This window comes from Talpa occidentalis, unplaced genomic scaffold, assembly GCF_014898055.3.
Source record: "Talpa occidentalis isolate TD23 unplaced genomic scaffold, MPIMG_talOcc4v2.1 talOcc4.15, whole genome shotgun sequence".
Taxonomy (NCBI): Eukaryota; Metazoa; Chordata; class Mammalia; order Eulipotyphla; family Talpidae; genus Talpa; species Talpa occidentalis.
Genome location: NW_023601543.1, coordinates 30,527,267 through 30,541,484, shown reverse-complemented (window position 1 = coordinate 30,541,484; position 14,218 = coordinate 30,527,267). Strand labels below are relative to the sequence as shown.

The 14,218-nt window shown below is 40.4% G+C and overlaps 1 protein-coding gene across 2 annotated transcripts in view; it reads left to right on the top strand.

Moving 5' to 3' along the window:
- The window catches only part of IL1RAPL2 (interleukin 1 receptor accessory protein like 2), a 972,543-nt gene that overhangs the window by 446,960 nt on the left and 511,365 nt on the right, over positions 1-14,218 (top strand). The window contains exon 1 of one of the 2 annotated variants that reach the window (XM_054695626.1): positions 3,957-4,030. The exons of the other annotated variant lie outside the window; for it this stretch is intronic. Within the exon in view, the coding sequence (XP_054551601.1) occupies positions 4,027-4,030 (4 nt within the window). The 5' untranslated portion in view covers positions 3,957-4,026. Of the gene's footprint in view, positions 1-3,956; positions 4,031-14,218 lie in introns of those variants that run through there. 2 annotated transcript variants of the gene reach the window in all.

Sequence of the window (14,218 nt, the reverse complement as noted above, 5' to 3'; positions counted from 1 at the left end):
CCAGTTCTTGCCAGTTGGATACCTGAGATGCCCTTGTCTTAGAGCCTCTCAGTCAGAAGCTGCTCTCTTGTACCTAAGGCTGCTTATATTCCTTCTCAAGTGGCTCCTTTCTTATTCAGAGGTAGTAATCCTGCATTTCATTCTCACACTTCACCTTTCTCTGAGTTCCCTTTCTTCTGAAGTGGGAGAAAATGCTGCTTTTCAGAGCCCATGTGATTAGGTTAGGTACATGTGAAGAATCTCCCTATTTTATGGTAAACAGTGCTAGTTATATCACAGAAGTGATACCTCATCTGTTCTACAGGGGTGTTTATGGCTTGCAGGACTAGGCTGGGACTTAACATTTCAGTGGGGACATCAAGGCTCTAAATACCTGACCTTCAGCCTAAGCTGAGTCTAGGAGTTTATGTTTGGGCTGGGGAGATGGGTGTAGGGAGATGATATAGACATGCCCTGGCCTTAGCATTTCTTAACAATTTGTTATATAGTGATGTTAATTGTCTCTATTCATTGAGCTACAATGACTTGGGCTGAGCATAGAAGGAGGGAAAGATAGGTCAGGTGGGCCCCTGGGGTTGCAAATGTAAGATTCCCCTATCCTAAAGTCTAAGGATTTCCTCATTCTTAAGTCTTTGGCAAACAGTGTGAAGAGCCCTCTTCCCTGTCTTGCCACCTAAATGCAGGCATTACTTGCCCCTCTGGCAATTCATGGTGAGACCTAGGGGGTAGTGTTATCTCTGGAGCCTAAGCTCACCTATGTCTGAGTCCCATTAAATGACCCAGAGATACAGTGGGTAACAACTGCAGGTTTGTTCAGAAGTGCTTTGGGGACAGAGTCAAAAGCAAAGCAGAGATGTGTAGGGTCTCTGGCTTCTAACTCTGGTTTACATGGGACTTTACAGGAGGCGTTGGAGGTTGTTAGGCCTTCATGGACTGGTGTGGGGAAGGGTCAATGAATCTGATGCTCTTTGTCCCTGTAGTCCTAACCCTGACAGTCTGGGCTTTGTTTATCTCAAGGGGTTTGCAAAATGCCTGATCTCAGCCTTAGATAAGTAATCACTAACAGGAAGCTGTGGCCTGGCCTGGGTGGGCATGCTTATGTAAATCATGACCACTCTGTTTTACCCTCTAGAGATCTTTCATCCACCTTGCATGTGGTGAATGATGTTGGGGTGGTGTATTTGGGGTTTCAACTGCTTCTGAAGCAGACTTCCAATGAATCATTTTTTATTGTATTTTTTTAATTGAGGTGATAACCTTGATTTGCAATACTATATGATTTGGATGAACAGGATCCCACCTCTTCAGATGTATGTTACCACAGCACACCCACCACCAAAACACCCGTAGTCCTTCACCATAGTCCATTGGGCCCTCTCCTCCCTTTGCTCCCCACCGCCTACCTCTGGTAGCCTGTCACTTTACCCTCCTACCACTTCTAGAAAGAAAGCTTACCTTCCATTCCCACCTGTCATAGTTGACAGATCTCCACCCCAGTAAAAATTCTCTGTTCTTTCGTCAGTGAATGCTTCATTCATTCTGACATCATCATCATTCACATCTCCAACTTCACAGGGAGAGGAGGCTCATGTCATTCCATCCATAGTCTTCCAGGCTACATCAGTTTAGTTGGACCTCATCCAAGGATGTGCTGGACATGTGCAGGCTGAAAGGTTAGCATCACTGTGTGATGTGAAACACTAGCTGCATAAATAGCTGTAATGTTGAGTGTTGACATGTGCCTTCCGTTGAGCAGAGATGGCAGGTACTTAATGATGGAGAGGGTGGTGTTGCAGATGGAGAGCGAGGAGAGCTCTGGCTAGTACCAGGATAGTATCTTTATTTGTATTTTTCCTTTTAAAATTTTGTTTGCTCTTTGGACCTAGGCTACTAGGAAAATAAGTGCTAGAATGAATGATTAAAGAATCTTTTGGAGGCATTCACTGGGCACCAATACTCTACCAGATATTTCTGGCCTGAGATACTTCCACTGAGTCTTCTAACAACATCAGGATAAATATCAAGATTCATCCCTTCCCTTCCCTACACTGGTCACCACACTCCTGACTGTATCCTTATCATCAGCTGCTCCACCACCACGTACTGCCTCTGCCAGTGATCATTTTCTGGTGAAAAGGAAACCTGGCTTCTTCTCTGATATATTGTAATAATCTCATAGTGTAGAAATATTAGTTACATATGCTGAATATTCCCATTAATACTCAAGAGATTAATAGTGATGAAGACAGTGGGACTTGGACTCAGACTAGCTCTGACACCTCACATTTCATTTCCAAGTTTGTTCCAGTGTAACCTGGGGATTTCTATAATGCCTATTTCATAAGCTTGTTGTGAAGATTGAATTAGTGAATGCATGTATACTGCTTAAATCAATGCCTGGTACACAGTAAGGAGCCAAGATACCCTCCTGTTATTAGTGCCATTAGTCCTGCAATGTAGCTGGTTCTAATGCATTTATTTTTTTAATTCTTTTTTAAAATATTTTATAGATTTATTTTTTTTATTTATATAATAGCTGGGGAACAGGCCAGAGGCGTGGGAGGGTGAAAGGATTCACCAGAGACAGAGTGGGGAGCAGAACAGCCAGATTGACCAAAGTACACTGCTGAGGGGAGCAGCAGGCGCGACAGGAGAGGTCTGCTTCGCCATGTGGGTTGCTCCCTGGCCTGCCGGGAATCGAACCTGCACTGCAGAGGCTGTGGACAGCTTCACAGCACTGCGCTCAACCCGCTGCACCACTGGGGAGGCCCTGGTTCTAACTCATTTAAACTGGACAAAGGTCCTGTGAATTTCTGCTTAGTTTACTAGAAACTCTCATTCCCAATAGTAGCATTAATTGTAACAATAGTACTAAGACAAATCCAACGAATTTACCATGGCATTGATGCCTCATAATTATGTCCAATTCACAGATGTACACCAAGATTCTCAGCAGTGGTATTACCATTATAATATCAGTATAATATAAATTATCAATGTTCCAAAATTACCTCCATTTCACAGGTAGAAATCTATAACACCATTATTCTTATATTGGTATCCCTTATGAGGATAAATGCTAAACTAACACTAATAATAATAATAATGACAATCACAATTATAATGTTAACCATATGACAGAATTATGCCTTTTCCTGGAGAGGAAATGACTACACTAGAGTTACCAGGGGTGGCAATTGCTCTGTTTTTTCTTTTAAGGTCAGAATAATGAAAGTACCTGCATTTATGCTTTTCATCAGTTATCCTGATTCTGATGAGATGAAAAGGTTAACATCAAAATTTCTTAGCAGTATAGAATTAATTTATTGTTAATTATATTTATTAGTAACTTATTCAAACTGTGTTGCAGTTACTATATAATATTTGTGATAAATACTACAATTATGGTATACATAATAATAATAATGCAGTTGTAATCATAATTAAGATTAATGAGGTAGTCTTAGATTAATCATATAATGTATAGATGAATGATACAATCATTTAATTGTGACCTTAATTATAGTATTTGATAATAGGAAGTTAATTTAATCAGTCATAATATAAACACAAAAATAACGAATGTACAGTAATTATCGCCAATTAATAAAAGGTAAAGCATAACACAAGCCTTTCTAGTGGTGCCTACTGGTTAACTAATTACAAAACAGTGCAACATTAACATTACTAAAAGAAATAGTATTATGGATATACTATAATTATGCCCTTTATTCATGGGGGCAGCACTACCCGGGGTACAGTCAGATATTAATCGTCCAATGTTAGTGTAAATGCATATACTACCATTGTGGAGCTTCCTGCAAACCACACCCATTTCTGTGAACAGAAAAAGCGGGCCCCCACGCTGGATAGGGAAACCAATTAGAGTTCTCACACTGCGCAGATGCAGACTTTATCCAGGAAGCGCTCTCATCCTGGCGTGGCCATTTTCCTGACTCAGAAGACCAGAGTCAGCTAAGTACCTGGTGCAGCCTCCTCGAGAAATGTCTAGGCTACCTTGGTACTATGGGTATGTACTCCCAGTACCCCATCCCCCACCCCAGAGCCAGTGCACGGGCTTCTGGAGCTGGAAGTGCCCAGCACCCCCTGGCGCCCCGCTCCTGGAAGCTACCTTTTTTGGGTGGTCATAGTGGCCTGGTAATCCAGGTTGGCAGTGGTAGGGACTTTTACTCCTGGAGAGCATGCCTGCCACACCTCGCCACCGCGGGGAGAACAAGACTGGTGGGGGCGCCATTGGGGGAATCAGTGGGGAAACTGCTGCCGCCTTCCAGCGTGATGCTGGGATACACTCTGTGGACCACTTGCACTTAAGCATGGGAAAAATGGGATCTGGTGTGCTGGGGGGCGGGTGTGAGGGAGGAAGGGAAGTGCTCCAGAATCTGGTAGCTGTGTCTGCAGATGATGGAAGTCCAGGAGGTTGTCCTGCCGCTGGTCACTGTGGCTGGTCTGGACTGGAGGCAGTCGATTCCCCATTTCTGACTTATTTAAACAGATAAATGAAGGAGATTAGCTACCAGTGCGCCGTGTGGCTATCTACAGCAGTGTTCTAGACTTAGCGGGTAACCGTTAGCAAAAGCCTGGAGGCTGCAGAAGCTTAGATAGTTTTATGAATTATCTTAAAGGCCCTAGCGTGGACCAATTTGGTGACAAATAATAAAAAATATTTACCAACTAACACAGCAGCTCTCACCCCAAACTGACTCTACTGACCCTTTTTAGGATAATTACAACTTTATATAATAGCTGCTTTAGTTTGTGATATTTTATATGACATTTACTCAGATGAATGATGAAATTATCAATATTTGACATTTTGACTTACTGAAAACAGCAGTGTCATGATTCAACCTATTATAGTTAACTTATAGATATTAATATATTTAGCTGTAACCATTTTACATTATAGATATACATATATAACTACATCAGATATAAAATAAATGAAACATATCTACAGATCTATAAAATATAAATATGTATTTTTTCTTCGAGGTACCCTCATACGTATATAAGAATCTAAAGGTTAGAAGGAATAGTAGTTACTTGCAGACGGGGGTTGGAGATAGGATGGGACATTGGCTTGATCTGCAATGTTTTATTTCTTTAATAAAGCAAAGCCACTGAAAGCAAATTGGATAAAATTTAACAATGTTAATTTGGGGTGTTGAAATCATAGGAGTTTGTAATATTCTTTTTAGTTCTCTAACTTTGAAATGAAGAAAATACTCAATGATTGCCAGAGGGAGAGTTTCCAATTGAGCACATGTGTAGCTCATCTTCTTGACCAAAGACCTAACCAACCATTGCATAATCCATTTTATTAGTGCTTAATTAGAGCTTGTCTAGTTTAATGCCTCTATTTCTTTAGGGAGCAGAAACTGGCATTCCCAAAGTCTGTGTCTTCTTGAGGAGGCAGAGGACGAATGAAAACCCAAGGTTTCTCCTCTCCAGCTTGCTCAATGCCCTCTTCATCTCTTACCTTGGCATTGGGGTTTAGAATGACAACCCCAAGGGCCTTACAAATCCTTAGACCTTCCAGAAAGATTTCATTCTTCAATGATTCATTCCTAAGGAAGATACATGAATTTAATGTTCTAGAGAAGATTTCTAACAACTCAAATGTTAACATTCAGATAACATGGGAATTAATTAACCAAAGCAGTTGACTCCATTAGCACTTAATTTTACAAGGATTCATGGATGAGATAGTCAGTGAGATTAAGTAAGGGTCTGGTTCAGCTGGAGATGGAAAGCACTGAATGGCAAGGGCCACAGCATAACTGCTGTCTGACCAGGAGAGCTAGGGGAGTCAAGCAGGGAAGAGGTCAGCTGGGTACTCTCAGAGAGTCTTAGGCCGCTATTTTGATAGGGCAGGACCTGATTTGGAAGGGGTTGTGTGATGGACCGGGTGATTTCAACTTACCAAGGAATTGTAAGTTCTGGAGCAGGGTCATCACAGAGTTTATTTTCTTATTCCTATGTCTAGTAACACTTCCTAATGGAAAGGTCACCATTATTATTCATCATGATTACATTCGGGCCTGTCTCCTGGTGTGGGTAGAAACAGGAGGAATCTTGGAATCTTCAGGGGTTTTTGACAGATGCCAACAACTATTGATGAGTTGTGAATTTGGGAACAAAAACATGGTTTAATTCCATGAAATGTAGTGTGACTTCTATGAGTGTTGGGTCAGGAATGACACAGTGCAGGTTTTCTGATCCCATGCAGACCGGGTAAAGGAGGAGTCAAAGTCCTTAGTGGGTTTTTGCAGGTCTTTTATTGGGATTTACCCGGTACACAACAGGCAAGGGAGCTGGGGGGCCGGGAGGCTGGCAGTCCTCCCAGCCCCCACCCAGCAAATCCTCTCTATCTGGGTTCTCTGGCGTTCTCTGCTGCTTCTCAGCTTCTCTTTCCGCTTCTGCTGGCGTCCCCATGATGTCACCCTTAAAAGCACAGTCTCAGCCCAGGTGAATCCCATCTACCTATGCCCACACCCTACTCCAGGTGCCCGCCATCAGGCATGCATTCAGGACCGCAAGGATCCATCATCTATCCTGATGGTGGGAGGGCAGAAAAGCCTGACATTTTCTTTACCCTACAATGAGCAATGGATAGGCCCTTGTCCTAGGGATGCAAGATCAACGAGACACCTTTCTAGCCGGGGAGGGAGACATGTAGGCAAGTACATGGGGCGAGCACCACAGGAGAAATAATTCACATTGGGCATTAAACACTGTGTTTTTGAGGATGTGTAGGATCTCAGTAGATTGGCACAGAGGTAAAAGGGATGCTAGTAGAAGCAACCAGAGGAGTAAAGGCAGAGACATAAAATGGGATGTTCAGAAAGTGGCAATTCAGGTGAGCTGGGCAGCTGGACTTGGGATTTGCCTACCAGAAATCCTTGAAGGTTTTGAGTAGTAAAGGGGTATGGTCAGACACTTCACAAAGATCACTTCAGTTGCAGCTTAAATAACACATTGGAATGGAAAGTTGGGCAATCATTTATAAGGATATTGCAGTTGTCCAAGCAAGGTAGAAGTGCCTGGGCATTCATATCTATGAGGATGGAGAAGAGGGAAAGCATTTGAGTAACTTTGCAGAAATGACAAGCTTTAATGTCTTATGGGAGGAGCTGGGAAAGGTCAGTGGGAAGATTCAGAGATGATTTCCAAAGTTTTTGTCTTGGATGGCTGCAAACATGGGAGGTGGAGTGGATTTGGCAGAGGATACTAGCTCATTGCCAAGCATCCTGGATTTTCTGAGGGTGCCTCAGAAAGCCTGCTGGAAGTGTTGGCGGGCAGTGGTGATAGCCTTTTTCCACGGGCACTTTCTCTTCTGCAGCCTTCAAAGTAACATCCATGCAGCCCAGAAGAGGTGTTGGCTAGTGGCTGATTCCCAGGGAGGCTCGTTGGGAGGCTCGTCAGGTGTCAGGTAATCAGGAGTGCAATAGTTGGTTGTAATGCGTCCCCAGACTTCACCTCCAGAACATAATTGAGACTCATTTGTCAGATAAAGATCGAAGGAGTGATCTTGACAAAGCATAGCACAGATCCTATAATGAAAGGGAAATGAAGATGGTTGCCAGCCCATTATTAAGCGTAATAACTAGGTTGAAATGAGATGAAGAACTTCATTTAGGCAGAACTTTCCCATTGACAAATAGTAGGGGGTAAAAGTGTGAAAGCAAAGCGTATAATCCAATTCATAAAAAAAAATGTAGAAATGCTTTTTAAAACCTGAAGCAATAATCACTCCTTGTGCTTATAGAACTGGAACGGGGGATAGTTTCTCCATTGATGGATGCTGATGCACAAATGAAATTTACAAAATCAAATTTTTTTTATAGTCATGGAGCTTTGCATTAACAGGGGCAAAATAACTTTATCCATTATATCTAGGCTGGGAGGACAGGGCGCAGGCCTCTTACATCATGGACAACACGACTTCTTGTGCTTGGGAGGGGGGTGCCCACTTGACGGAACAGTGCCCACTGTAGTGGGTATCAATAAAAAGAAACTTGTCTTTAGGTATGTGTTTGGGGAGACAGAAACGCAGGGTATACTACTCATACACTGAAATATTGAGAACAAGGAGAGTAACATGTTCACTTGCTATAATGCATATTAAGTACAAATGTTCAGATAAATACTTGGTATTGTTCCTAGATTATAATGTTAGGAATTGGGTAGTCTTCCCTAGAGAGTGAATTTTAGGTAAATCAATAGGGTCAGATAAAATGTAGCTAAGGTTAGATCTGATATCCAGAGGTTAAATCAAATATGGAAATAATTTATAATTCATTGATTTGTAAATACTGTGTGTAGTTCCTAGGCAAATAAGTGACATACATTATTTGGTGACTCTTATTCCCACAATGATTATTATTTGGGGATATATCCAAATAATAGCTGGAAAGTCTACTGTACGGGCATGAGCTCTTGGGATAATATATGTGACAGTTGGATAGCATCAAAGAAGTTTTATTTTAACAGCTCATGGGCTAAGATAAGGAGTATAGAACACAGTACATCGAACACATTGTTCTGGATTAATACTGGAGATTCTGGAGTCTAACTCATGTGGATTGGGGTCTAAACCCTGTCACTATAACCTGAATAACCTTGAGCAAGCCACTTAAACTCTCTGAGCTTTTCTCTTTGGTAAAATAAGAGACATGGGTCCCTACACCCCAGGTTTCACATGATAACAAAATGAGAAAAATACATGCAAAGCTCTCCGCACAGTGCCTAGCTCAGTGAACGCCAGTAGAGGCTGTTGTTGCACTTTTTTTGTGCTGTAGCATTTACTTGGTGTATGCTTAATGTGGTTTTCCAGTGTAAGCAGGATTTCAGCTGCCTGCTCCACTTTGGACTCCCCAATTCAGCCACAGTGGTGTTTCTTCATGTATACTGTGATTCCTCCCCAGCAAACCGCATGTGGCAGATAGCAAAATCTTAGTTTTGGAGGTTAGGTGGGGAAAATGTAAGTGCTACACAAAAACTTGGACAGCCCGCCCTCTAGTGGTCTTTTAGTGAATTGCCCCCAACAATTGCCCTGTTTAATCACAAAAGGGAGAAATGACCTTAAAAATGAATAGAATATAGTTGCATAGTTACAAGAAAACAACTGTTTTTAAGAACTGAATATTTTTTTTTGTTGAGGAATAACTGGCCTATACCATTATGTTTTAGGTATACAACATAAAGATTCGATGTTTGTATATATTGCAAAAATAAATGATCACCACAATAAGTCTAGTTAACATGTCATCAGACATAATTAAATTATTTTACCTCGTGATGAGAACTATTAAAATATACTCTCATCGAAACCTTCAAATATGCAATACAGTGTTTTGGTTTTTTTTGAACTTTTTTTTTTAAGGATTTATTTATTTATACAAGCACTGGGGTACAAGCCAGAGGTGTAGGAGGGTGAGAGAATTCACCAGAGACAGAGCAGGGAGCAGAAAAGGCAGAAGGACCGAAATACACTGCCGAGGGGAGCAGAGGACAAGACAGAAGAGGTCTGCTGTGCCATGTGGGAATCTCCCTGGCTGGCCAGGAATCAAACCAGCACTGCAGAGGCTGCGGACAGCTTCACAGCGCTGCACTCAATCCGCTGTGCCACAAGGGAGGCCTGATATAGTGTTTATAAATATAGTCACCATACTCTACATGACACCCTCATGACATTTTTTTTTTATACTTTTTGACTCGCTTTACCCATTTTGCCTACCTCCTCATTCCCCACTTGTAGGAACCACTTATCTGTTCTCTTTATCTATGACCTTCTTTTATTTTTTTGAGATGTCACATATAAGTGAGCATATGCCATATATAACAAATAAATTTATTAATCTCAGTCACACAAGAAACTGGTATGGGATGCAGTTTGCAGGCAAAGGACTTAAGTTGCAAAGACTGTTAATCATGATGTCTAAATATTGCACAGTTTTTCATGTACATTAACCATTTTGCCTAGAGGAATTTCCAATTTGGGACAAAAATCCAGACCAGCATTCTGTGCATGGCTATATGTCCTCTCTCCCAATAATAAAAATTCATTTAAATAGCCATAGAGTCTGTAATTTTATTGTACTCAATAATTGTTTTCAAAAAATAATGTAATTGTTGATAATAACAACTTATCTTCTTTTGGGGACTTGTAAACTTTCCACAGGCCTTTATTTTCACAGCAGGTGGATGTAGCAGGATTTGCTCTCTCTGTTATATGAAGTAGCCCAGACTTAATCTATAAGGAGACTAAAAAGATTTGCTTTGGTGCCCCCGGGCACATTGCAAGGGACTACATTGACTCTCATCCCTCGGTATCTATTTCCTTTTGGTGAAATAAATGGCATGCCCCCTGATGTGTCCTTTGCATTCCTTTTCTTGAGACTTCATGTCAGATTTCCTAAACATGCTCTTGTTTTGTCATTAGGAATGAAAACGATTAAAGTAAAGACCTGGGTTTTAAAGAAGTGGCTAACTTTGCTCCACTATAATTGTTTTGGATAGCTCAGATATTAAAGCATTTCTGACAACAAGACTAAATCAAGAGTAATAACTTGTGAACCTTACAGAAATCTAAATCAAGGGAGTGGAGGTGAGATTCTAAGGAAACGCCATTGTTCTTTTAAATACTTGAATTGTTATTCATAAGACCCAAGAGTGAATAGAGAGTAGATAATTTAGAATAGGAGGTATCTTCTAATGGAATGACAGGAGTATTTATAACTATACTGATTGATTGTGAAGCATGCACTCATATACTTTGAAAGTGTTTGCTCTGTTGCAAGCTTCATTCCAACTGCAGAATTTTGCTTTTTTATTTTTTTGGGAGGGCAGAGGTGGGTGTTTCCCTTCTTGAACAGTTTTTCTTTGTACTTATTGGTCAGTGAGACTCAGTTATCAAACTGCATGTAGGAGATTTTGTTTGGAAACTACTTTCCAGGAGCAAACTTCAACAGGTTCAACTGGAGTTGGACACTGAATAGGATGAGAGGTTGTGGATCAGAGGATGAGAGGTTGACAAGGTCAAGGTTGCAGGTTCACTTTCTCTGTGGGTTACTCAGTGCAACTGGCCATAACCTGTGCACTGTCAGCTGCTTTACAAATCTGTTCCTTCAGCTATTTGCCAACTATGCATGAAGTTTCAGCCTGCAAAGGGTTCTGAACGTGTGGCATGTTATCATAAATTCCTCATGCCAGAAACAAGATTCGCATTGGTGACTTAATGGTGGCACCTTTTTGGCCAGTTGACTTGCAAATACTCTTTCTCCCTTTCTTTCCTTCTCATGACCCTCTTATTACTTACAGTGCTTCTCTCTCAACTGCTGGGTTTCAGTCCCTTCCTGCTGCCTTGCCACCTGCCTTTTCAGCTCTCTTACTTCAGTATGTCCCCTCTCAGTGGCTTCCTGGTCCCACATCCAAAAATAAAGTACTGTGTTCTGTTCTATCCTCTCTTACCCCATTCTCAGTGATTTTTCATGAATGTCAATCCAACAACAAAAAATCATACCACCTTGTTAAAATCTAGTTGTGATTCTCTGTTCTCTAGATACAATGCTGCAATGCCTATACTCATGGGAATGGATTTTTACTGATGAAAGTTGAGTATGGAAAATATTTGGTGGTAAGAAGACCTGCATGAATTCCAGGTCTCATGCCCTGTATTTTTTGGGAAAATTCCCTGAGGTCTTTTGAATCCATCTATTGTAGCCTTGTATTGTTTGTAAATACTAAAGGAAAAGACTAAGGAGGATAACATTTGTGAATGCTTTCCCAATTATTGCCTATTGACTACTATAGAACTAAATAAGTGCTCTCTGCTATTGAATGCAAGAAAACAGAAAGAAAGGTACCCTACATTTAATTAAATGCATTTTGTTCAGAAAGTAGTTAAAAGGAAATGAATTCTCAGTGTTCTCTGAAGGTTTTTTTCTTTTCAAGCTACTTGTAACAGCAGCTGAATGTCTTCAACTGCCCTTGAGTATAGTGTCACTAATGGGTCACACTTTCCTGTTAGTACTGTCAAGGTGTAGATTATGCAACTGTCATTTAGAGGCAGTAACTAAAGGATTTAGGGAGGAAATGGAAGAAAACATTCTGAAGGTGTTTTTTTTTTAATCAAGTAGAAAATTATAGGGGTTGATGCTTTTTTGCCAAGTCAAATTTGTTAGTATAAAATAGTTGCAGTACATCTTAGGGTTAGGAGAAAAGACCTGGAATAGCAAGGAGTCTTTAAAAATTATCCTTATATTTTATTTGTTTCCATAAACCAAATTTTAAAACTAAATGTTTAGGAGACTTGTGTTTTTGAAAGAATGTTTATAGCATGACCTCTCGTTTCTGTGAAGGCATGGGAAGAATATCACACATAAATCCATCAAACGGAGTTAGAAAATACATTAAAAATGATAGACTAATGAACATGAAAATTATATTTAATCCAGGGGTGGGTCTCTAGTAATATACCAAGAACCAGAAAGTTCAAGGAATGCAAGTTTCCCCTCTGTTCTTGACAGTTACCAGGGTGAATAATTACCTGTAAACTACCAATACCAGAGAATTTATAAAACAGTCCTAGGAGAAAGAGCCAGTGATGTACACATCTTTAGTCCAATCCAGTTGTACCTCTTTAATAGGGCACAGTGGCCATCAATATCCATATTCATGAATCTGCTCTTTTAATCCTCAATGGAAGTCATATGTCCTTCAGTATAAATTTAGAATGAGATATTTATTTAATGATTGACTTATTCCTATGGAATGCCTTACACACTATAAAAGGATTTGAGGAACCTTACAATAAAAGCTGAGATGCAGCAGTGCAGCAAGAAAATGAACTCGGAAAGAAAGATCAGAAACCACAGAGATCAGAAACTTTCCTGTGTCATAGATTCATTTATCAAAAAAAAGTATAATATTGTAAATAGGTACAACAGTTGCCAGCAACCTTGAAATCTATCCAAGCCCCCTGTCTATAAGTGTTTTTGAATCCCAGGTCAAGAACCTTTTCATATAGAGAAAGCAAATCCTGAGGTAAAATAGTTACTACACTTGAGCATTGCCTTTAGCTCCTAGTTTCCTGTCAACTGAGGTTAAAAGATAAACATACTGGGTTACAGAGATGGCAACATCTAAAAAAAGAAGCAGATCAGTTCACAAAATAATCAGGGAAACGTGTAATTTTTAAATGGCAGTGTTTATACAGTTTAAAAGGATTATTTAATAAAGGGTAATCAAGTAATATAAAGGAATGTAGCATAATTTGATGAAATTCTTTGAAAATAAGCAATTGGAGGTAGAATATCTGCTAATTGTATTGACTAGCATATTAAATTAGTCACATAGTCTCATTTCCAGCTCTTTTGAAAAAGAGGGAATTTGCTGTATACTTTCTTTAATGGTAGATTTTACTAACCTAATATTATTTGATTAAACCTGATACTAGTATAATATATTCCCATGAGTGTATACCAGCTTAGCAACTAGGGAGGCCTAAGGGTATAAAAAGAAATCAAACTGTGATTAAACACCTGCTATTAATAGGCCATGCCATGGAAAACTGGCATGTAGATAATGGCAAATAATCACTGTAGGTGCCCTCTGCTCCCAACCCGGACATTTACTTTCTTCAAGGTAAATAAATAACACGGTGGTTCCTGTGACAATCACAGAGTTAGTATCGGGTAGGGCTTGTGAGCAGTCTCTGGAATCAGATGCTTGGTTTTCCAGCAATTATTAACTGTGTGACCATGGGCAAAAGTCATTGCACTTTTCTGAGTCTCAGTTTTCTCATCTGTAAAATAAGAATAAAAAAGTGTCAGTGTCAGGGCTTTTCCTAGTCTGTACCTGGGTCCATGGAGGTTTCAGTTTTGTGGGAGTCTTATGTCTATAAATTGCAAGTCACCTAAAATTAACATATGTGTGTCACTGGTGCAATCAATCTCTCACAATCCTGAGAAGCAGTTACTACATGGCTTGCAGTAGTCATCCTCTTGCCAGGCTGCTCTGCTGAAATTAAGACAGTTGGGAGGAGCCCAGGATCTCCCCATGGGTCTGAGTGCTGGAGCCATGCGGTGGATGGATTGAGCCCCAAGCAGAGGTTACCATACAAGGTCAGAAATATCCCACAGGCACATGGGTAGAGCAGGGATCCTGTTTACGCAGGTTTAAGGTGGCTCTTCGT